The following is a 25,113-nucleotide window of genomic DNA, read 5'->3' on the forward strand; positions in this document are numbered from 1 at the left end:
CTTTTGGGGACTTTTTTTTTTCAGTTTTCTGAAAACGCCTTTTAATTTTGTTCGTATTCCAAAAAAGGAATTTTTCAGTAATAATTGTAGCATAACGTAATTTAGTTTAAGAAATTATACAGAAAAACGTTAGTGCGATAACCCATGCTTTTTATATTACTTCTTTACAATCCTGTCCTCCTCCTCCTGTCCCACTTCGACTTCGTACTCTGCAATTGAATGCTACATTGTGGTAGCTGTACAAGTAGTGAGAGAACTCCTAGAAATAACCGAAATCGGGCTTCTTGAAATTGTGTTGGAAGTCGCATCAAATGTGAGAATATTAAGTGAAGTAGGTGGATTATTAAAGAATGTCACAACTTTCGAATTCAAATTTTCATTGAAATTGTTGTAGAGAGTTCTCAATGTTACATCCGTACTTTCCAAGGAACTTTGGACAAAACGTTACGTTTCCTAAAGTAAAATGTTTATTACACTGTTTGTTTTCAGAGAAAAAGTTATTTCAAACAAATGTGGCAGGAAACAGAACAATTAAAAAAGGTGATTCAATTCAAAGGATACGAAATTGATGCTTCATCTCCATCCACAGCGAAGAGAAAGATTCGAAGAGAAATGGTGATTCTACAGTCTCAACGTTTTCTCCTTCTTCACTTGAGGATTGCAAGGTCTTATATAATTCTTCAATTACAGAACTTATTTGCAGAATATGACTACTTAAGATAAAAGAGATGTGTGAACTGCTGATAAAATACAGACCTGTTGTTGAATGAAAAGGTAATATCATCTCTTTTTACAAACTTAGCCCAAGTTTCATCTCCCAGCGTCGATTTTATTGAAGCTATGCACAACTCAATTTCACGTTCAATGACACAAATCATTCATCATTGATGGAAGTATGTAACATTTGTTCAAGCACCTAGCAGTCGCCCCATGTCAGTTTTCGTAAGTTTAAAAGTTCAGATAACGTGTAGATGAATCGTACATTGGGGATGTCAGAACTGACAAGTTGCGCCCAGGATTTTGTACATTCTGTATGGGATCTGACCTGGGTTGCATTAAAATAAAATTGAACATTTACAAAAAGAGACAGATTGTGATGCTGAAAGGATTGAAATAGGTGCGAAAGGAAATAGCTATTAGGATTAGTTAATCTACTAGTACTTACACGCAGACTTTGGTGTTCTCTCCCTCATGGTTTCTTCGGTAAGTCCATACTCGTCCATTCGTAAATCTCCTTGGTCTCGCCTTTCAAGTGAACGGCGAAGCAGATGGGAATTAAGATACAGCGCGACTCAAATAAAGAAGTCAGTGTCTTAGCGGTGGTTGACTTCACCAAGATTGAAGTTACTTTGTAAACAACAACACATTGTTATCAACAACTTAACAACGTCAATGATGGCAAATGCTCCTAGAGCTAGCAAGGTATAACTTTCAGAAAACTCAAAATGGTTGCTCGCGCTGTTACATCTTGCTTGGCTCGGAAACCAACTTCGACTGCCTCTCAGTTTTGCACTTTTTTAAGTGTACAGCCACTTTTGGACTCGACGCAAAAGCACCAATGTTAAATCCTTTTCTTCTTTTCCTGTTTGTTTCATACGATTTAACAATGACCAGTATCAAAACTTCATTGTGTCACGTTGTCAAGAGCATGCTCGTTATTATCTATTGTCTCGCTTTTTAAGTTATACTGTATATTGTAATTTCAGACATTTATTTGGACTCCAATGTTTGCTGAAAGCGATTTGTTCCTATTTATTCTTACCTCTTCTTTTTAAGTTACAGCAAATTTACCTTAAAAACCAACAGAAATTAGAATCATAAAAGGTGTCTTGATATTATCCTTATGCAATTAATAACACCGCAATTTATTTGTAAAAAGGGGCAGTGAAATTCCCGCTTTCTATCTTTCTCTTCCCTGGCACTAACTTAAATAACTGTTTTCCCAGGTTCGGAAGAATATTTTCCATCCCTCTAAAAAAGATTCCAAAGAATTTTCATAAATTTTTAGAAACACACACACACACACACACACACACACACTTTGATTAAACGTTGGGATGCCGTCTGTAGCAGCTACGCTACTTTTCGGAATTTTAGTAAATCGACAAGAGGTTCTTCGGTAGTGTTCGGCTTTGTTGATTTGCTTTATGTTCTGAAAAAAAGATCACAGAGAGCACTGAAGGTGCAGCAGTTTTGGTGGAGAATTCGGTTTTCAAAGAATTTGTAATTTGTGCAGAAAGTGAATTGAATTATTAAATGAAATCACTTAAAGTTTGCTATAATGATCGAATTTTTCTTAATAGGCTTAGTCTGAATCTTAAATTCTACATAATTATTCTGCTGTACATGAACCCATGTACACTGTTTTATAAGTAGTGCTGCAACATATTTTTTTTTTGGGGGGGGGGGTAAAATGAACTGCAAGAGAGAACCTAAATAACTAGAGTTCATGGGACTTCTGAAACAGAACTACAAAAACGACTTGTTGCTATTTGCACACATGAACAAGTAACATTCAAAGGGAAATAACTTGTGCTGTGTCGTTGTTGAAAAAGAAATAGGCGTTCACGTGTTTATTTTTCATTGCAAGAGTCACAAACTTGAGTTGGTTGGACGTAAAGCCAACACACACACACACATTGTAACACACGTAATTCATTTTCAGAAATCTGCAGAAAAGTTGTATAGTGTGTACTTAATGTCACCAGAAAATAGACGGGAAATTGAAACTGTCTCAGATAACCAAGGCGTTAAATGTTATAATATGAGCAAAGTATTTGATATGAGGTAGATGTCTTCATACCTTATATCTTTAAGGATGTGCCATACTTCCTATAGTGGTATTTTAAAAATGCCTCTATAGGTTTCCATAGAAGTGCTTGAGATAGTGCATCATTTTCGAGATTGTATGAGAAAGTAATAATTTGAATATTTATTTATGAAATGACCATGATTCAGAATGCTAGAACATTACCTTATGTTTCCAAGAAAGATCAGATGTATCGTACACAACTGTGTCCAAGATTGAAAGAACTGTTCCATGTATTTCAAGCCCTGAAGACTGAAGGTAGATCACTCACAAACTTTCCGTTGCTAATTGTAAGAAAATAGAACCTTTTGTGCTGTGATACGAGCCCACAACCAGACACAGAAGTTTGGGGGGCCATGAATAAGATAGGGGAGGCCAAGTCATTAAAAATTCTATTACAAATGTCTAAATTGCGATTTTTGTATTAATAATAGCATTTTGTATTGAGGTCTTGATGGGCCATGAAAAGTTTAGGGGGGCATCCCCCCCCTCTAGTTGCGGGCCTGTTATGACAGTAAGGAAATCATCAGACAAGTCTCTTCGTAAATATGAATGGATTAGTTAAAAAAAAAAATAGGTCTAGCTTTCCCCAGGAAAGGTTTAATGGAGCTGTAATGTTAACACAATCGATCTGGCATAAAGAATCTGCTAAGAAAATGTAAGGTGACCAGAAAGCATCTGAAATTCAGAAACATTGAAGTTTTCTTCTGATAAGGCATCCGAAATTTAGTAGAAGTATCAGAAGCACAAGGTGAAATCTCGCTCCGTTGGACAAAATCTGTCGAAACTGTATCTAAGACTTTGTGCTTTTCCAATCTCTTCTACTGACTAAGTTATAAAACGGGTTTTCAAATGTGAACCTTCATCACACTGAATGTTGGAACCATGTAAGTGCTAAACCACTATAATCTCTACTTTTTGTCAATATTAATGGGCCACATGTTTCTTCATTCACTACCTATTAAATGAGAGAACTATATGAAATTCTACTATATACTTATCAATATAGATGTAATGTGTGTCGAACAGTCTCACAGAAAATATCTGTATTTCATTTTCTATTTGGCGCAGGATGAGAGTGTGGACTGCAAATGTTAAATTGTTAAGTATTAGCTCAAGATTCCTCTTCCCTCCCGCTAGAAAATTCGTAAATTAACATGGAATGAAATACAATGGTACTTACTGTTCAATTATAATAAATGCGTTAAATAGTACATTGAGATAATTTTTCCAGTTTGAATTTTATATTTGAAAATAAGTAACTTCGATTAAAAACAACGACAAAGAAAAGGTTTGCCCAATTCAATTGTGTTCTTACACTGTTCTAAATAAAACATAGAGTAGGGTAGGGTTATAGTTAGAGAAAATCTTGAAGTTTAATATATATTTCTTTCTGTATTTCTATAAAACACAACAACACCATATTAAACATCATTTCAACATCACATTAAAAGGAAAATCTCACAAATATACATTTGCATTACACGTACACTGTATAAACACAATCCACATACACTCAAACACACACTCACAATCAAATAATATCACAGTACAATAAATGGCACTGTAGGCTCAAGTGTGACTACATACACTTGCCCAAGACTAGTTCATAAGCTTAATGTACTTCATAAACTGCGTGTGGGAATCTTCGCTACGCTTTCCGCAGCAATAGACTGTAGCCCATTTTCATTGTTGGAGGACCATACCCATTTTTGAAGATGGCAAGAGTTCTTCCTGTGAAAAAATAAGAAACAACAGAATATATATACTTCTTTGCTTTTTAAACTTTTTCTGTATGATTTTTTCAGATATATCAATTCTACATTACGGAGGAAAACTGAAAAGTAAAGCACACTTTCTCTTTCCTTGAATCATACAAGTAGCAGGTTGTGAGTTGGCGGAAGTTAACGCTAAAGATCGGTGTGGTTGGAACATCTATCCTCTTGATGGAAGAAATGTGACCAATGTCATGAAAAAAGTATCGCTTTTTGTCTTATTCACAAAGAAGTAACAAGTTTTAGTCAGCTTCTGTGAATTACATAGAAACTCAACTCAAATTTGCATAGAAATGAAGCAAGTCTACAATGCTGAATGCACAAACCGCAGCAAACTCGTTAGACGGTGTCAGTTCTTTGAAGAGGCTGGGATAAACTTTCCAAATTCAACCCGTTTTGATCAATATGTAACGCTCCAACACTAGCACATGCATTCAGGAGGCAATTCTGAATTGTCACAGATACATCTGCGAACACTGGCAGGAAAGTTCCAACATTTTGTATAATCCAGCCCGAAGTCTGTGCTCAATGTGTATTCCCAAGAATCTAACAGACAAGCAGAAGAGCTCAGAATGATCTCACATTGGGCCATTTTGAGCATTATAAATGCAACGAATATAATTTTCTGGAAAGTATGGTTTCAAGCGATAAGCCCTGAGAGCTTTTATACATACCCGATACAACAGTCCAGTATAGTAAGGAAACATTGCGACTACCTGCCTCTAAAAAAAATTTCAGTTACACATTCGTCCAAAATGCCGGACTGATACCATTCTGAAATATGCAATGCATTTCCTTAGTAATGTAATTTCATTCACCTGTAATGATTGCGATTGAACTTATGCTAACACATTAACAATGTTATGTCGTGCCCTTAGTGTAGAACGTCCTAACAGGCATGCTTTAAATCAAAGACTGCATCACGATAGGACTCAACCCTATGTTGCTCAACACTCCGTGCCAAAATTGTTCAATTTGACAGAAAAAGGTCTAAGCATTCACCAAACACTTCCGACCTGGATCTTTCACTCTTTCATCTTTTTTGGACGATAAAACGATTCGTGAGTGGCCTGTGATTTGATTAGACTGGAATAGTTCAAGTATGGAATGCTGAACCATTTTGCAATCACGGGTGATAAATGTTTTAAAACACTAGATTTCAATATTATTAGTTATTATGTACCTATATTCTCAGGAAATACAATACCTACGTTAATATGTTTCCAGCAAATCATATATAGTAAGAACATTTGAAGCACATATTGCATATTTCTTTACTATTGATATTTTCTATTATTATTATTATTATTATTATTATTAAGTGTTTAGAAGATAAGCTTAATTGGTCTGAAATTGTTAACATCTTATCTTACTTCGTACCCTTTTCATATATATATATATATATATATATACGGCCATTCCGCTCTATGAAAAGGGTACGAAGTAAGATAAGATGTTAACAATTACAGACCAATTAAGCTAAGATTTAATTGGTACCGTAAAGCAATATATCTTTACCAGAAAGTAGTGAAATCAATCAAACAAACTGAAAAAGATGTACGGTAAGCTTTTTCGCGGCACGTTTCATCAGGTAGATAGGAAAGAGAAGAATCAGAAAGAAAAAAGAAAAATTAAAGAACGGTGAAGCGTTTAGATTGGCATGGAACGCAGGGCTGAAAGTAGAATTCAGTGGAGAAATATGAAACTAATGAAACGGGCTGGTGGGTAAGAGTACAACAGATTTGGAAGTTTTCATAATACAAGAAATAGATCTTTACCTTTGAAAATAAACAGCATCTTCAACTCAAGGGCACTCCCACATAGTCCCATCGTACGTCAACCAACCTACTTAAGAGTCGTCTGAATGTCAGATACCCCAATCACCTCCACTTCAACCTCTTTTTGACTTTGATTGATAGGCAATTTTCTAACAGGAAACCATGATCAATAAGCACTGTAACTAACTATTTCTACATTCTCTAAACAAGTCCTGAATCAAATTCACCTGACCCTTCTTCAACTAGTCACCTCACTTGATGTTGCCGCAGGGCATAAGAATTTATGTGTATGTATGTGTGTGTGGTATTAGAATGTATCCCGTTTGTTTATGAAGACTTGCAGATCTATTATTTGTAAGTTTTTACTGTCGATATTGTTTCATAATTTGAGAGAATAAATACATTATAAATACAGATAGATATCCATGTACATAGTAAGAGTTCAGGTAGTTATGTATGTTTTATTATTGAATCTTCTATTTTGAGAGTGATGATAACGTAAAGGCAGCTAGCTATATTTGTGATGTTGGGAGAAGGGGGGTAATTTGAGAATTCTGGTCGATCAACAAATATATATATAGGGTGTTTCAAAACAACACCGACAACGTTTGGGAGGTGATTCCTGACACCAAGATAAGACAAAACCTGGGTGCACAAATGCTTCCTTTTGGAGTTATAGGCTACCGAAAACATGAAAAAAAAAAATGAACTTTAAAGCTCCATAGCTCGAAAACTATGGGACCTATCCTAGTCGGGTCAAGACTACTTAGGAACTAGTTGTCCCCTATCCAAATATCCGTGTTTCAGAATCCTGTCATACTACTGCAACTATTTTTTTTATAGAGGTAGTTGGTGAGTGCTTCAAATTATACGCCCATAGCCAAACTCCCTCTATAAAAAATGTTGCGTAAGTATCTTCGGGTTCTGAAATGGATTTTTGGATAGGGCACATATTAGTTCCTAAGTGAAGTCTTAACCCGACTACGATAGGTCCCGTAGTTTTCGAGCTATGGACTTTTAAAGTTCATTTTTTCGTGTTTTCGGCAGCCTATAACTCCGAAAGGAAGCATCTGTGCACCCAAGTTGGTGTATACTCTTTGTCTTATCTTGGTGTCAGGAATCACCTCCAAAACGCTGTCGGTGTTGTTTAGAAATACCCTGTATATATATATATATATATATATATATATATATATATATCATGGACAGCAAGTTAGAACAACGAGCGAACGTAAAACTCTATGTGAAACTGAGCAAATCAGCCACAAACATGCTTGACATGATTCAGTTAAGTTTACAGCGATGCTGCAATGAGTCGTTCGAGATATTTCGAGTAGGGATGGCCACAAAGTTCCGGTTCCGGCGGAACCGGTTCTCGGAGATCCGGTTTTCAGAACCGGTTCCGGACCTGGATCCGAAAACCCGGTTCCAGAACCGGATCTTAGGAACCGGTTCCAGACCTGGATCCTAAAACCCGGTTCCAGAACCGGATCTTAAGAACCGGTTCCAGATCTGGATCCGAAAGCCCCCAAAGACCCGTAAAGGAGGCACAAAGTTCACCTTCAAAAATAATGCAAAGAGGACCATGCGCTTGTGCCTTCCCCGCCCAGACCCGCTTGTGCCCCCAGAAAAAAAAATTTGGTCCACCAGTGGGTGTTTAGCCAAATGAGTTGGCCAGTTTGCCTGTTTAGCCAATGAGTTTGCCAGTTACCCAGTTTATTTAGCCAAATGAGACAAGCTGCCGCCGCCTGGGCGCCTGCCTGTCGCTTCCACCATTTCATCTAGCATACTGTTCACAGCTTGCCAGCAGCTCGCGTTTAGGTAGGGATGGTAACAAAGTTTCGGTTCCAGCAGAACCGGTTCTGTTTTCAGAACCGGTTCCAGACCTGGATCCGAAGAACCGGTTCCAGACCTGGATCCGAAGAACCGGTTCTAGACCTTGATCCAAGAACCGGTTCCAGACCTGGATCCGAAGAACCGGTTCCAGACCTGGATCCGAAGAACCGGTTCCGGAACCGGATCTTCTAGAACCGGATCCGTTCAGACCCGAAAACCGGTTCCACCAGGAACCGGTTCTGGCCATCCCTAATTTCGAGTGGCACACGCGCTTCAACAGTGGAGTGACATCACTGGAAGACGATGGGAGATCTGGACGAGCACAACATTCGAAAATATTGAAACCATTCGGCAACTTGGGCATGAGGATCTTCAGAGAACAATCTACAACATTGTCGGTGTGTCATACGGAACAGGGCAGGCAATGTTCCGTATGATTTGAACATCCGTGTTGCTGCCTAGTTCGTCCCCGGGCTGCTGACCGAGGATAAGAAAGAACACCGCGTCGAAGTCTGCCAAGAACTCCGTCAGCGTGCCGTGGATGACCCTCCATTATGTCGATGATCATAACCGGTGACAAAACTTAGAAAAAGACTAGGCAAGTCCGCAGCTCGACCAAGTGTATGCTCATCGTCTTTTTCAACATCCGCGGAATTGTGCATCACGAATTCGTCCCCAAGGGCCACACTGTTAATAGCGAGTTCTACTGCCAGGTTTTACGGCATCTGAGGGAAGACATTCGGCGAAAGCGATCGGTTCTGTGGTGCGCGAAAAACTGGCTGCTCCACGACGATAATGCACTCTGTCACCGTGCTCTCCTCACACGCACATTCTCACTAGAAACAAGATGATCTCACTTCCGGACCCACCCTACTCGCCAATTTGGCTCATGCAGACTTCGCCATCTTCCCGAAGCTGAAAGGTTGCCGTTTGGACATCATTGTGGAGACCCAGCAAGAATCGCGGAAGGTACTTGACACGCTTCAAAAAGACTTCCAGGACAAATTCTAGCAGTGACAAAAACACTGGGAGCGCTGTGTTGCTGTACAAGATGACTATTTTGAAGATATTAATATATAAACGTAGAAAGTAAACTTCCTTGTAAACAGAACTAGTCTCGAAAGTTTTTGAGACCACCTAGTACATCTTTTGTTGTTGCTGTTCAGAATAGTTCTTGACGCAAGTTTGATTTCATTGGAGTTACGTAAACGCTCACTACGATTTCCTCCTTTAGGAAACACATTTCGCAAAACTTCGTCTTATCGTCAGTCTAGATTGTATGGGGAATGTTTGTACAAAATTTCAAAGTTCTACGTTTATAGTGTCGGAGGCCTGAAGAACGGCAATAGAACATTCAAGGAGTTAATTCCGTCTTGCAACATTCCATGCCATTTGCAACCTAGAGTATGAGAATACTGCTCCTTCAAAATTTCGAAGTTTTATTCCTAATAGTTTAGATCATCCTGAGAATGCCAAAACAGCTTTCTAGTCCCCTACCTTCCCCCTTTAGGAGCCAAACCTAGCAAACACCCATCTTATATGTGAATCTGGGTACGAGGAGATTATTTTTGCAAAATTTCAAGGATCTATTTTTAACAGGTTCCGAGATCTACAAATTATAAAATTAGTGAGTTAGTCAGTAGGTTTCTCTTATAGATCTGAAAGTTCAATCGAGATCAATCTTTCTTCATTCAATACCAATGTTATTGGCTAGGAACATTGCAACCATTACAGTTGTTGGATCTGAAGCAGGAAGTATTAAATTTTAAAGTGCATTAAAAGTAATGTTATATAAGGATATTTTGGGAAATGATATAAAAATATAACATTTTCTCCGACCCCAAATTTTCCAAAAGAAAAAAGTTTTTTTTTTTCGTGGCGGTTCAAAACTTCCGGAAATTTTATAGTACTAATCATGTAGCGTCCATTAGCAAAAACTAATTAACCATGTTAATTTTGAACCTAGACTTTTTGAAACATCTTAAAAACCTTAAGGGGAGGTATGGAAAATTGACCTCTTAACCTTCTCCTCCTACAACGTGGTAGTGAAACCGATATTTTCTCCGAAATCCGGTGTTGCCAAGAAATTCAAGCTAGCTGACAATTCTCGACCAGAGGAGTGTGCATTCCTCTCTGTCACTTGAGAAAGGTTTTGCCGAAAAAGAAAAAAAAAGTAGCGTGGAAACTCCGAATGGTTTGTGTTGTTTTGTTATTTGACACTTTGAGTGGAAAAATCTTCCTTCTTCCTTTGGAGAGGAACAAAATTCGAACTAGACGGCAGCTCTCGGCAAAAATAGGGGGTGAAACAGAAAGATTATATATATATATATATATATATATATATATATATATATATATATATATATGTAGAGAGAGAGAGACTGTTTAACCCTTTGGAGTTCTAGTACCTATTTTTAGGTACTAAAGTAGTGTCTTTATTATTCGATTAAAAGAGAACCAATAAAGCTTCTTGCTTCATTTTTTTTTTTTTCAAGTCTAGATGCATTGTAGAACACGTTACGTGTGGTTTCACGCCTTTCTGCGTCGAGACATAGGAGGTGATAACGTCATAACTTTTTAAAAAATGTTTTGTTTGTTAGCCCTATTTTTGTTATTTTTTGACGGGCTTACTTTTGAACCTAAAAGATTGAAATTTTGCACAAACATTCAACCCATCGAGTAGTATTTATCAGATTTTTTCAAATCTCTGTGTTAATACAGGCAGGGTCCAGAGGGTCAAAAAGATAAAAAAAAAAGGGGGGGATATTTTTACCAAAAAATCCCTTTTTGGCGATATTCACGCCTTAGATACATGATAGACATGTGAAAGGTACCGTTCGAAAGGCAGTTCTATTCTGAAGAGAGTGATGTACAAAAAATGATCATAGGATAAATAGGGATGTCTCAGGAAATTTCTACCCAAGAACCTATTTTATACGGGAATCTGGGGTACCGGTATTGTGGGTATATATTTTTTGGCGGGCTTAAAATTTAAAAAAAAAAAATATATATTTTTAGAGAAAAATTCCGATTTCCCTGAAAATTCCCCGCCTCAAGAACATGATAGCGAAATGTGGATGGTACCATTTGAAAGATTAATCTATTGTATATATATAAAAAAAAAAAAAAAAAAAAAGGTATGAACCATGATCTTACGATGAATAGGGATGACTGAAAGTCTATAATTTACTCTAAAAAAATCCAGAATTTAAAAGGTTTCATGTACTTTGTCTTTGATTTCCTTAATTGCTTGTTCTTATTTCAACAATTCGGCAGTTGTTCCAATTCATGTCTTTTAATCCTGTACACATTTTTCAAATCTGCTGACATTCGAAATGGATACATGTATCTTATTCGTCTGAGGACAGTTCGTGAAATGATTTTAGTTATTTTCATTGTTTTGAGAATTTTCTACTATTTTACTCAAATAAGCAGAATATCTTTCTCACCAGTCCACGAATGGTCCAATCCTACGACCACCGCTTTACAATCAGGGTCTTTCGCGCATTCTTCTGCTGCTTCAACCTCGTTGAATACTGATTTCACACATCCAACAGTTGAGATTGAGCGATGGCACGGATAGTCAAACATTCCAGGTAAATCACTGTCCATAATTTTCTCAAACCCTAGAAGGGAAAAGAAAAGTGTTAGATTAGATAACATTATCTGAAAGAGTATTCCGCTTGAGTCGAAAGGAAGTAGAAAGAAAGATAATCATTAATCTGAAGACCCTTGCACGACTGAATTGTTAAACTTGAGGAGTATCCCGAGTTGGAAAGTGAGAATTCTGAGACAGATATTAAGGAAGGGTGTCCACATTTAGGGGAAAGAAAAAAACGAAAACCGAGACACGACAAACTGGCGTAATTTGACAAGTGTTATGTCGTTATTCATGTCAGTGAGAAGAAGTAACCGATTATCCAATATCAAAATATGGAGTCATCTGTTAGAAAAAATGCCAAACTATTTTACAAAAATTCGAAATATTTCCAAACGGACTCAACTATAAGATTGAAAAACACGTAATAAAATATACTACATATCATAAATAAGAGCGAAAAACGGGATGCTTTTCTTTTTAAAGAAAAAAGGAGACATTTTGTGTCCTGTTTGCATTTTTTTTCGCGATAGTGGACTATTTTTTCTAAAAAAAAAGGACAATCCCAATAAAAAACGAGACGTCTAGTCGCCACATGTTAAGAAGTGATTGGCGGATCAGGAAGACGAGCTCCTCGAATAATCAATTCATAAGATAGGATCGCGAACGTTTGATGTGGTTAGAAGAGTGTTTTGAAATGCATATTCTGCAGTTTTGGTAGTTTTTACACATGCATGTCAAACTCGACATGTCCTGGTGTCTATATCAAAGAAAGAGACAATTGGAAATTCGACTGCTCACTTGCTTCGAGTCTAAAAATGGTTCCAGTGCAGATCGGCCTATATTGGGAAAGTGGATGAATCGAAGCCAGAGGAAGGTTATAGTGGTGGCGAGTAGAATATTTATTTTCCAGGCGCCTCATAAATTTTACATATAAGGTCCTACGGGCGTAATATTGGGATCACTACCACCCAGAACCTACCATCCATCTAGTAAGAATTTAGGGAACTGGTGCAAAATTTGTATACCAGGTGATAATAAGTGATAGTGATTCCGAAATGTCATTTATGAGATATCCCGAACATGTTATAAAGGATGTTCAGAAGCGTACAGAACTCAACATAATAGCATGGGAGTGGCCATATAAATAGCTGTTCAGGCAGGTATACATTATAAATGTCTGTTTTATATGCGGTACCCCACGCTCATTGTAAATCTTGGTGCAACTGAGTGATAGTTTTGCAATGTCCGGCCGGCGATAGAATGCCGTCCCACATACAAGTGGGTATGGTTATGGCTCGATATGGTTTAGGACCGGAGAGCTAGAAGGCCTGGGTAAGAAGGCGTGTACAAAGAGCACACTTGATTGCTCTGGCGGTGCGGGGACGTTCCTTATGCCCCTGGATAATGATGTACCGCAGTGTCTAGATAATGTAAGAAGAATGCAGGAAGGATTCAAGACGTTACAAATATAGGAATTCGGTACTGACTATAGAAAAGATAAAAACACAAGAAAAATGCTACATTAAGTACACTATCCAAACTACTACTAAGCTGTCCAAGACGAAAACGACACGAGAGTTGATACGAAAAGTATCTTTTTAAATTCGAGACGAGACGTTTCTCGAGTTTCGTAAGTAACACTAGTTTACTCAAAATTTAGATCTCAAACATTGTTTCAGCATTAAATGAATCGTAGTATAAAAGCTATAAAATGACAAAAATGATTTTACGAACATAATGAAGAACATTTATTAATGTTTAAAAGTTATTACACAATGAACTCCAATAATAAATATGGTTTAAATGTTATTACATCACATTCTTCGTGGATCTCTTCTGACAAGGAAGGATTCTCATAACTTCTACATGAAACTAAGGGAAAAAATGGTCATAATTTTTGTACATAAAGTTACAAAACGAGAAGAGAAGAGCTTTCTGGCAACTGATATAGATAAGAAAAAAGTCTTCGAGAATCGAGACGAGAGGATATTCCTACAAAATTTACGAGAACGAGATGGGAAAATGTTATTTCTCATCTCATTGTCAACACTACTGAAGTATGAATACATCAGAAAACTGCAACTGATTTGGGACAAATCTGCCCCCTCTTTTTTTTTCCGAGTGATGAAAAATATACCTGAAACCTAATTTTCCACTACCAACCTAAAATTTGTGGTATACTTAAGATTTTAAAGAACAATCTCACATATTATATATAGAGTAAACCCCGTTAACACGAATCCCAAGGGACCGGAGAATCAAGTTCGTGGTATTAAAAAAAAAAAAAAAAAAAAAATCGAGTTAACCGAACGACCCAAATTTTATTCTTGGAATACAGTTTTTTCCATACATACATACTACAGTATATTAGTATACAGACCATATATACGCACTACAGTATATTATGCATGTCATCATAGAAAACACTATAGTACCTGTATTCTCTTATCTTGGACGATTAAAAAGAAGGTTTATGTTACCGCATACATCAATCCTCTTTATAGCATCAGTTTGTATCATAGAAAATCCACTTAAGAAAAATACATTATAATAACACTGTAACTGTACTGTAACTTGAAAAAATGTACTCATAGCTCATTTTCTTGGTGAAAAATTTTTGTATATTGTACTGTCTCAGACAGGAACGATTGTCTGGTAACTTCACGGCCAACTGTACTCATGGCTTCCGCAAAACTCGCTGAAAACTAGGATTTTCAGCTTTGTTTGCAGATCTACTTGTCTGCTTTCTTTTGGCCATGACTCCTCTCGTACTAGCTCACTTTTAAACAGAAAAGCACGTCTGAACACAGAATTGCACTTGTTACCGTTCGAAAAATGTTCGAATATTCTCACCTTAACTTCAGAGGTAAAATTTAGGAGAAAAAATAATGTCAATATTGTTCACACCCGAAAAATGGTGGAAAGAACGAGCATAAACCACGGGCATGAATTCCAATTTTTGGAATTTTCACTCAAAAAATTCAGGCCAAAATATATATAAAATTAGCAACTCCGCTGATAATGGAAAGTTACATATTTATGACTGTTATCAACAATTTGCAGCTACAGGGGGCGGGTAGAGTTGTTTCGTATTCTGCAGTCATCAATTCACTATAGAACACTCAAGCAGCTGTAGTGTTCTGCGCTTGAGGGAGGCAAGAATTGATATTTCATAAGAAAAGAAAAAAATATGCGTATCTTGTTTCTCTCTTATTTACTAGGTATTTTCTTCTGTAGAAATACTGTGTTGCAAAACTGATCTGGAGTAAAATCTGAAAAAAAAAAAAAAAAGAGGTGAAGAAAAAAAAGAAACTTGAAAGTTCGTGTTAAATAAAAACCTCTTGTGACGCAACGGAGTAAAAAAAAATGAGTTCGTAATTGGTGAAAGAAATTCGTGTTAACCGATGAAACTTCCTATAAGATAACGTACATCGCTGTCGGGACCGAAATTTCGTTCATGCTAAAAGAGTGTTCGGCTTAAACGGTTCGTGTTAAGGGTGGTTTACTGTATATATATGTAGTACTAACGTAGTACAAATGTAGTACTAACGCAAAACACTCATTTTTGTAGGATTCGAACCTCTTACGAAAGATAAAGACTTTAAACTGTTATCACAATAAAAATAAACTTGTAACAGTTTAAAAATTCCAGTAATTAGAATAGTCGATATTCTCTCTCGAACTGACATCCATTTATTTCGAAGAGGCAATATAATATATCTTTTTTAAAAAATCAAAATTTGAACTTGGTTACAGATTTTCTTCAAGACAAGGAAACAATTAGATGAATTTTAAAAAGTAGCTTACCCAAACTGTGTATTTCACCAGAAGATTGTAAATAATCCCCAGAAACAAAACTTGCTAAAAGCCTTTCAGTCGCTTCAAGAATTTTCGAAGTATCCCAACGTAGAGTTCGGTATGCATGTAGTAATTCCTGAATATGAGGTTCCAAAGACGTAGGGGCATTAATTGGTAAAAACAGTCTTATAAAATGCTTCCCAGCGTGCCATATATTTAACTTCTCGTTGTGTCCTCTACATAATCCTTTATCACAAGGAATGTGCAATGTGAAATTCACATCAGGTGAACTAGCTAATTGAATCCAACAGTCTTTATCAATTTTGCATTTGGGTTCTGTAACTCCTATATCGTCCACATCAGAGAGTTTTAATGCTCCATCCACCAGAACAAACTGCTGCCTACGGAAATCGTTCATAGATAATGAACCTAGTGGTGAGTGTGCCAGGTGATGAAGTATATGTGCCATGCCAAGAGCCAACTGAAAAGTAAATAAATAAATTAATTAATTAATATTACAGTTTAACTAATCTTAGGTACAATTTGTGGTAGATTGCAAAGGAAGTCACATCAGTAAAAATGCAAATGTTAGTGCTACAAGCTACGGAAAGATAGCTTACGTAATGTATTAATACTTGTATACAGCGTCCTGAAGCTTTCTTCACTTAGTTTGTAACGAAAAAATGTAACTTTCTCCCCATACCTTGTAGCAATAAGATTTCACTTTCTTCCCTTAGTTTGTAGCAATAAGATTTAACTTTCTCCCCATAGCTTGTAGCGATAAGATTTAACTTTCTTCCCTTAGCTTGTAGCAATAAGATTTAACTTTCTTCCCTTAGTTTGTAGCAATAAGATTTAACTTTCTCTCCATAGCTTGTAGCGATAAGATTTAACTTTCTTCCCTTATCTTATAGCAATAAGATTTAACTTTCTTCCCTTAGCTTGTAGCAATGAGATTTAACTTTCTCCCCATAGCTTGTAGCGATAAGATTTAACTTTCTTCCCTTAGCTTATAGCAATAAGATTTAACTTTCTTTCCTTAGCTTGTTGCAATATGATTTAACTTTCTCCCCATAGCTTATAGCGGTAAGATTTAACTTTCTTCCCTTAGCTTATAGCAGTAAGATTCAACTTTCTTCCCTTAGCTTGTAGCAATAAGATTTAACTTTCTTCCCTTAGCTTGTAGCAATAAGATTTAACTTTCTTCCCTTAGCTTGTAGCAATAAGATTTAACTTTCTTCCCTTATCTTATAGCAATAAGATTTAACTTTCTTCCCTTAGCTTATAGCAATAAGATTTAACTTTCTTTCCTTAGCTTGTTGCAATATGATTTAACTTTCTCCCCATAGCTTATAGCGGTAAGATTTAACTTTCTTCCCTTAGCTTATAGCAGTAAGATTTAACTTTCTTCCCTTAGCTTGTAGCAATAAGATTTAACTTTCTTCCCTTAGATTTAACTTTCATCCCTTAGCTTGTAGCAATAAGATTTAACTTTCTCCCCATAGCTTGTAGTGATAAGATTTAAGTTGCTTCTCTTAGCTTGCAGCGATAAGATTTAAAATTTTTCTGATATTACTTCCCTCAAGAGCCGCCACTTTACTATTAAACACAAACAATATGAAGAATATCACACAGATTACACGAAGTTGTTATCACTTGCTGCAACTACAACAGATTTTAGCATGGTGATTAAAAAAAAGAGAGAGAAAGAAATATGATAACCAAGAAGTAAGTGATAGAACCAGATAAATATGAAGCATAATTGTAATTTTTTTCAATATGTTGATAATATAAAATTCTATTTTCCGAAAGTACATCAATTAATATATTGGCAATCGACATTTGATTACCTCATGACGAAAGCTGAGAGCCTGCACAAACCACTACCACCTTTATGAAACCAGAAAAATCCCAGATTAAAAAGTTCGTATTCGTACTGTGAGTAAACTGGATGCCGCTTGACGTTCTCATTGTCATACTCTATGTCCCTGAAGAAAGCGAATTTGCTAAGGTACTAATCGAAAAGTGGAATGAGTTTTGAAGTCAGGATATAAATTACCTTTTTTTTTTTTTTTTTTTTTTGCTACCTTGTCGATAATAATCAAAACATTTTATATTAATGTTACGTAATATTAGTTTTAGCTTTCACATACGATAAGTGGAAGCTTTGCTTTGTATATAATTAAACACAAACAATTTGCTGAGCAAAACAATATAGGCTATTCACATTAAAAAACTACATACATGTGACAGTTTTGCCAACAAACACTTTGGCTTCAGACACTCACTTCAGAGTGTCTGATGAGTGTTTGATAAAGCCAAAGTGTTAGTTGGCGAAACTCACATATATGTAGTTTTTTAATGTGAATATGTTGTTTTGCTCAGCAAATTGTTTGTGTTTAATTAATTTTGAATTATGTTCTTTCGTTGTTTTATAGTCAATACTACATTCTGCAACGTAACTCGGATATAAAATTCGATGTACAGATACTACATAATTCTGAAACATACTTAATGATTAGATACAGAATCCGTCCTATCGCCTTTGCTCCAAATTTATGGTAATCCTGCCAAATTGCTCTCAAATTCATTTCCACATTATTTCGACTATTTATTTCAATATGTGTTTGTATTATAGCTTCTTGTCACGCTTCAAATGTACTATCGCTTCTTCTAAAAGATTTCAATAAATGCCTTAAATGTGTATTACAGAAACATTCTTTTTTTTAAAAAAAATGATTTAAAAAGTAGTTCATAAATAACTGGTAAAATATTATCAATAAAAAAACGAAGGATAACTCCGATCTGACTTCATATACACCTAGTTCTTGAACTTCACAAAAGATGGAGCCATACGTTTCTCCGATAGTTGCCGTATTCACACAATAGATGGCAGGAAATGCATCAGAATGAGGTGAAGTGTTGCACAAAAAAAATTAAAAAACTAAAATTAGAGCTTACAAAAAGTCTTTATATGCATATAGACTTCGACAATAACAATCTTTGGAATGGGTCGAACGAAAAATACCTGGGTTCAACACGTCACACTTGGAACACGATCTATTCAGGTGCTGTCACGGCAATCCAGTAACCTAGGCCCTATACAAAAATGAAAAGGGATTTTATATGGGATTGCATCACGGGAAAATAGCTAAACACGCTGAAATGAATTTGGGAATTTAACTATCACCTACCTCCAACTTGGTTTTTAGTTACTTCGATTAAAAGGTTTATCTAAGGGGTAGGGGAATCAAGATTAATCTAAAAAATTCACGAACACGTCACGAACACGTCAAGCTAGTTTGGTTGTTTGGATTTGAGTTTAGCATCCTTTTCAGCAGCGAGGCTACATAAGGGGTGGACCTACAGTTTTAACGTGGATCCTAACCACATGAGCTATCACTGGAAATTGAACTCCGGTCTCCCATGACAAAAGGCGCGTCTTCTAACTCTATGTCCCTAATGGAACTTCCTGTCCTGTTAGGAATATGATATTCGGTATATAAAGTCTTCATTAAAATTAAATGGAGAAGTGTCCCTGCGTTTTTAAAAATTCCCGTTTTAAGGAAGGAAGGTGGCGATTTCTAAGTTTTTCGCCAAATTGAAATCGACGTTGTCTATTGTTTGTGATCACATCACGGGAAAACGGCTGACACGTTTAAATGAATTTTACAGCCTAGTTAGTACCTACTCAAGCTGGGTGTTTATCATATCACTTTTCAGTAAAGGGCTTACCCGAAGGTAGATAGGGGACAGAGATGTAAGAGAGCGTATACGGAGCATACGGTGCACCCATGAGCTTATACCCATCTAATAGTTTTATAATCCAGGGAATACACACCTTAAAACCTACGAAAAAACGAGTGTATACCAAACCAAAAACTCTACCATTATATCATTGGTACGAGATTCAAAATTTATGCCAACAAAGGTTTTCTTTTATCATTTCATTTCCATTGAAATGGGTATCTTAAGGGAGAAAGGGATTCAAATATTTTCCAGAAACTTCTCCCCGTGCGAAGAACAGTTATTTCAGCTAATTTCTCATATGGAAGAAGCTTAGCATTGCTGTGATTTCAGACTTCTCCCAGATGAGCTTTGAATAATCGAGAGTTGAAAGTATTACTGCGCAAATACTGGTAACCGAGATGTGAGCCTGGTCAGAAAAATACCCCGGAGGGATTTCGTAACTCCGATGTATTTCCCCGAGTCACCTCCTGAAATCATTGTTTGTGATAAATTTATTTACTTTGACTCCCGTAATGAAATGAAATGTTTGGTTTCATGTCCGACAATTACACTCTATAGGATAAGAAGAAGGGTGATATATGATTATGCTTATGAAAGTATTTATAATTCTTTTCTTATGAAATTTACCACAAATATACATTTCCTGATTATACACATAGTATCAGTATTAAAAGTATCCCGCAAAATCATTATCAAATTATATTGTTACAAGAAGACAGTTATAGATATGCGACAATCATTTTGGACATGAGTGTACAACCTGAAGAACGTCATTAGTTTTAAAAGAGAAAACAAAAAGTGATACTATTCTAATGTTAATCCAAACAACTTTTAAGTATAATTTTCGATACAAGTTTTATTTATTTTCGCTTGAAAAAAAAAATCCGACACGACTATGTAGGAAAATTCGTTGCAAAAATACGGGGATGACGAGAGCTGGACGGAAAAGAACCGTAACACATATAGAGAGAGTGTTTTCCACCACATAAATGGCTTTGGATCGAAAAGAGATCCCTGGCATCAATGATGAGGGCTGCCATATGAATCTGAAGCAGGGTTACTAACTGTAAGGCATTGTGTTGAAATTTCCCTGTCTGCAAACTGCCACTATTAATAGGCCCACTTGCTTTGCTGTCATTGTCTTTTACACAATAGATTTTACACTGCATAGCCGAAGACCAGAAACGTACGCAGGAATTTATTTCGGGAGGGGTCAAAGGCATTTGGGGGGGTTCAAATTCAATTTGAGGATAAATTATATTAAAATTTGTAAACCTGCCCCTAGAATTAGACTAAATTTGCAGAAAAATCGGCGATTTCGAGGGGGGTTTAGATCCCCAAAACCCACCCCCTGCCGAAGAGGACTAATATACCATCTTTTATTTTAATCGGGGCATCGGGTATGAAAACGATTTGTACTTACCAATACACTGACTCAATTTTCCTCTATGGGAGAAGAAGCAAGGTAATTCACCGGCACCCTGATAAAATTCTGGCTGTTGAGAGTTTGCGGTGAACATTGTGTTTATACAGGGGTATGAGTTTCCTCAGGATTGTCTCGTTTCGTCCCACTTCCACTAATTTCTCGAGAACTGTTCACTGAAGGCAACAGCATGACCATAAGACTTACCCTGAATTACTCTAGTATCAGCCGGTGTCTTCCCACTTGCGACAGTCCTATTAGCGACAGGAACTGTTAACTGTCCTATGAGCGACCGATTCGATCTATCAACTGTCCTATGAGTCACCGATTCGTTCATACTAAGATAATGGAAGAAGATAAGGTTCTCTCTTCTTTAACTTGTGTCATGCTAATGTGATTTAGAACCTAACAAAATGTACTATGAAAAATTTCGCTCTACCTGAATTTAATACGTGAGAATGCTCTCATTACATTAACAATCTTTAATACGTTTCTCCTAATATAATATTTTTGAATTAATTTCTATGAATACATTGGCTCTATCAAGGGGAAAACTAACTAAATACATTTAGAGTAGCTCCGCCTTTGTCTATGATTCTAATATAATTAAAAATTTCATGTTAAAATGATACAAAGCATAAGTTTAGATTGAATATGTTTATTGCATAAGAAAGAAATCAGAAAGAGGTAGGGACGCCCGAAGAAAATTTTCTAGGGAGGGGCATCTCTATGGTTGCTGTATCACGTCTGGTATATCTGGTATTTAATATATGTGGTTTGCTATATTACGTATACATTTTTGTGAGCCAGGGGGGCGACCCCTACCTTCCCATCGGGCTCCCATGGAGAAAAGGTGTTCACCACTTGAGGATATCAAAGAAATCTAAAACACAGTGTATTCGAAGAAATTATTACAGAAGTTACAAATCTCTCGCAGGACTTAACAGTTCGTCTAGTTATAAGGGATTATTTCAGATTGCTACACGACAAGCTCTTATGTATAAGTCAAAACAAGGGAGGAAGGCAAATTAAGCAATTAGTTTACGTTTTAGTAGCTTACAATAGGGGGAAGGTAGTTTAAAGAGTTTGTTTACCTTTTGGATTGTTTAGAGTGAACTGCATTGTAATTGGTGGGATTGGTTGAGAATAGCCAATCAGATGTAAGGGATCTGAAAAGCTGTCTTTTATCATTGACTTTTTTTTTTCATTTTATTCATAGTCTTAGGAAGTCTAAAAAGTAGATAGTTGGCGAAACTGTTACACGTTTAAGTTTTTCAAAATAAAATATATTACTGTGCTTAGTGAGTAATTAGATTTGAATCAAATTAAGTACAGAAAACAGAGCTTTTGAAGAAAGTCAATATTACAACTGGATTTTCAATAATTACATAGGAATATACTTTTCATGAAAATATCCCTATTGTCTCGTTAAGTTATTTGATATGTTTTATGTCAAATCTAACAAAATTAAAATAAGTTTTATTTGCACTCACAGTAAAGGAAAAATATATTTGACGAATAGTATCACTTTCACATACATATTTCATACCAAGGTTGTTAGGGCGCTAATAACTCCAGAGGTAAACATATTTTACGAGATGAAATCATATAATCTTCCATCATCTCAATGTAAATGAATCGGTCGCTCATAGGACAGATAATAGTTCCTGTCGCTTTTGGGACTAATTCGTATCAGCCTCGGTGGTGATTTTAAGTTGTGGCAAGTCGTGAATTTCTTCGCGTAGTTACTCTTTTTATTGACGTGATCTTACTCTACAGATTTCATTTTCATGATTTCTATTTTTTTTTTTTTTTTCATCAAAACTCAAGACAAAAGAATACAAGGCAGAACTCAGTAGTTCGTGGATTTTTATCATATTATTTCAGCACCATCATTAATATAGTATACTTACACAGCACTCAACTTAACAGTTGACGTGAACCAATGAGATCGCAACGCGCTATTACCAAACCTCCGGTGAAAAGTTTGGTTTCAATGGGCGGATAGTGGAAGATCCTGATAAGGTTCTTGTTTTATTAAAAAAAAAAAAAAAAAAAAAAAAGCATGCCTGCGAAATTTGATTTTAACATCACAGTGTTGACAAAGTTCCTGTACGCTGACTGGTGGACGTCGAATTAGCACTCAAATTCAAACATCAATTCGACTGCTATACGTAATAATTCATTTGTCTCGCACTACTTCGTGTAAATACTTCAAAACAAGATGCACTATCAATTTAATGTACTCCCTTTGGGCACAATACACTTTTTCCAGTTGATAAAGCTGGTGCAAGACAAGTCATCTTTTGCAACATCATGTATTGTTTCCTGCGAGGTTGGTTCCCACTCCTTTCTGACGCAAAATTGCGTTCCTTCATATGTTTAATCTGGAAACGAGTTAAAAATTGCAGACGGCTGAGTCGACTAAATGGATGGTGTGTTAAATCACAGACGTTTCATGTCTGGTGGGACGCTCTGCAATGAGTAGGGAGTAGAATGGAAGCCGCACGGTCATCACAAAGGTAGCATTGTCCATTTGACCCGTGAATGATCATCTGAAGTGTGTTTTAATTTGATTTGTTTTATCTTAGAAATTGACTTAAGCACTACAAGTCGAATCCCAGTAAAATAGGTCATGTTAATATTACTCTAATCCTTTTGCTTCATTATATAAACAATTGATTGCACTGCTGTAGTGATCAGCGATACACACGTAACGCATTTAGTATATTTTTCATACGTTTTCATTTCCTTAATGAGCACTATTTCATAAATCCCATTTCCCAAACACTTGTTAATAGCAAAATAAACACTTTTGAAAATTACTTACACGCAGTCTATCCTCCCACGATAACTGGAGCAGTCTAACGGTATCAAGAGGATCTCCCAGCTCTGTAACCAATGCAACAGGTCCTAGCGCGTCCGGAACACAAGAACCTAATACCTGTAAGTAAAATAAGACCAATTAGGAATATAAAATTCTAATATTACTCCTTAATTTAACTGACATACAAAAATCAGATATACACACAAAATACTGTAAGCCATGACGCTGCTGGATATTTAAAAAATAACACCAAGAAGGTATCATCGGATTGACCCCATATTTGTAGAGTGTGCACGGGATGGGGAGACAATAAAATTATTATCAGTGCTGTTTCGCGGGACATCACAAATATCGTCTACTTCCTCTGGGAACAGACGTCAGACGTCCTAAGAGTAGACAATTTACTGAAATGTGGCCAGATAACATTTTTACTTCATTTTTTTTATTTTATTATTTTTTAATATTGAATCTATGTAATCTTGAATTGCACCCCCTCGAACGACAGAGAGCTTACATGGGAGGGTGGCTGAACGCGCTCCCCACAAGTTACGGCACTGATAAGAGCCCTAGCACAGTGGTTTGCTCATAAGCCAATAAAGCTGTTAAGACGGTGCTGTATTAATACGTATTAATTAATATATATATATATATATATATATATATATATATATATATATATATATGAGAGTAAACATTTTGTCTTGTCCAAGACATTTATTTAATATGTGGATCCCAGCATATCAAGAAAACTTACCTTTAAGTTTAGAGCTACAGAACAGAAATCGAAATTAGAAATTATCATAATTATTTTTTTCCTCCAGTCATTCTTTGGCGAAAATCATAAACACAGAACGTACCACACTTTCATCAAATGCCTAACTACGAAAACGCACAAGACAGCATTTACTAAAGTCATTACTGTATACACTTTCCATTTCTTTGTAGTTTTTCGTCCCTCTACCTTTTATCACCTAAAACAGAGAATTAGTAGCATTAATAGGGAGAGAGCCCAAAGTAGTAGAACAAAGAATGTTCCGTTTGTTTACTTATTAGAGCAATTAGCAATTTGGGTGGGCGAGTACTCAGTTGATCACGGCTAAGAGAAGGGAGAATAGCAATCTACAACGATAGATCTTTCCCTTGTAAAAGAAAGAAGAAAAGATTAAACATACTTCCAAGACTTGATACAAATTCTTTTCTTTTAACTTCCCTTTTAGCTAAACAGTCCTAGAAGCAAACGCTTATTAGACATATAAAAGGCAAAATAAAACTTTGGAAGATGGGTTTGTTTTCTGTTGCAAAAGAAAAATAACGAAAAGTAGAAAATTTATTAGAATATCTGTCCTTTGGTTTGAAGTTAAAATTCTGGGTTTTTAATCTTTGTGTTATATTCAATTCCATTTTCACGGAAGTCCCACAACAGTAAAAATCCTTACTTACAATGTATTACATGCAATGAAATTTGATTCTATATAACATCCTTTTTAAACAACTGGAATTAAATTAATATATAACC

The 25,113-nt window shown here is 36.2% G+C and overlaps 1 protein-coding gene across 1 annotated transcript in view; it reads right to left on the reverse strand.

Annotated features, from left to right (window-relative positions):
• Window positions 1-4,184: 4,184 nt before the first annotated feature.
• Window positions 4,185-25,113, reverse strand: part of LOC145686041 (extracellular tyrosine-protein kinase PKDCC-like) — a 74,372-nt gene continuing 53,443 nt past the window's right edge. Inside the window, exons 2-5 of the mRNA XM_081758911.1 lie at window positions 23,601-23,714; window positions 15,607-16,078; window positions 11,648-11,824; window positions 4,185-4,543 (exon numbers count right to left, since the gene is read on the reverse strand). Of these exons, the coding sequence (XP_081615037.1) occupies window positions 4,461-4,543; window positions 11,648-11,824; window positions 15,607-16,078; window positions 23,601-23,714 (846 nt within the window). The 3' untranslated portion in view covers window positions 4,185-4,460. The remainder of the gene's footprint in view (window positions 4,544-11,647; window positions 11,825-15,606; window positions 16,079-23,600; window positions 23,715-25,113) is intronic.

The sequence above is a fragment of the Thermobia domestica genome, chromosome 5, assembly GCF_964235325.1.
Source record: "Thermobia domestica chromosome 5, izTheDome1.hap1.1, whole genome shotgun sequence".
In the NCBI taxonomy this organism is placed as follows: Eukaryota; Metazoa; Arthropoda; class Insecta; order Zygentoma; family Lepismatidae; genus Thermobia; species Thermobia domestica.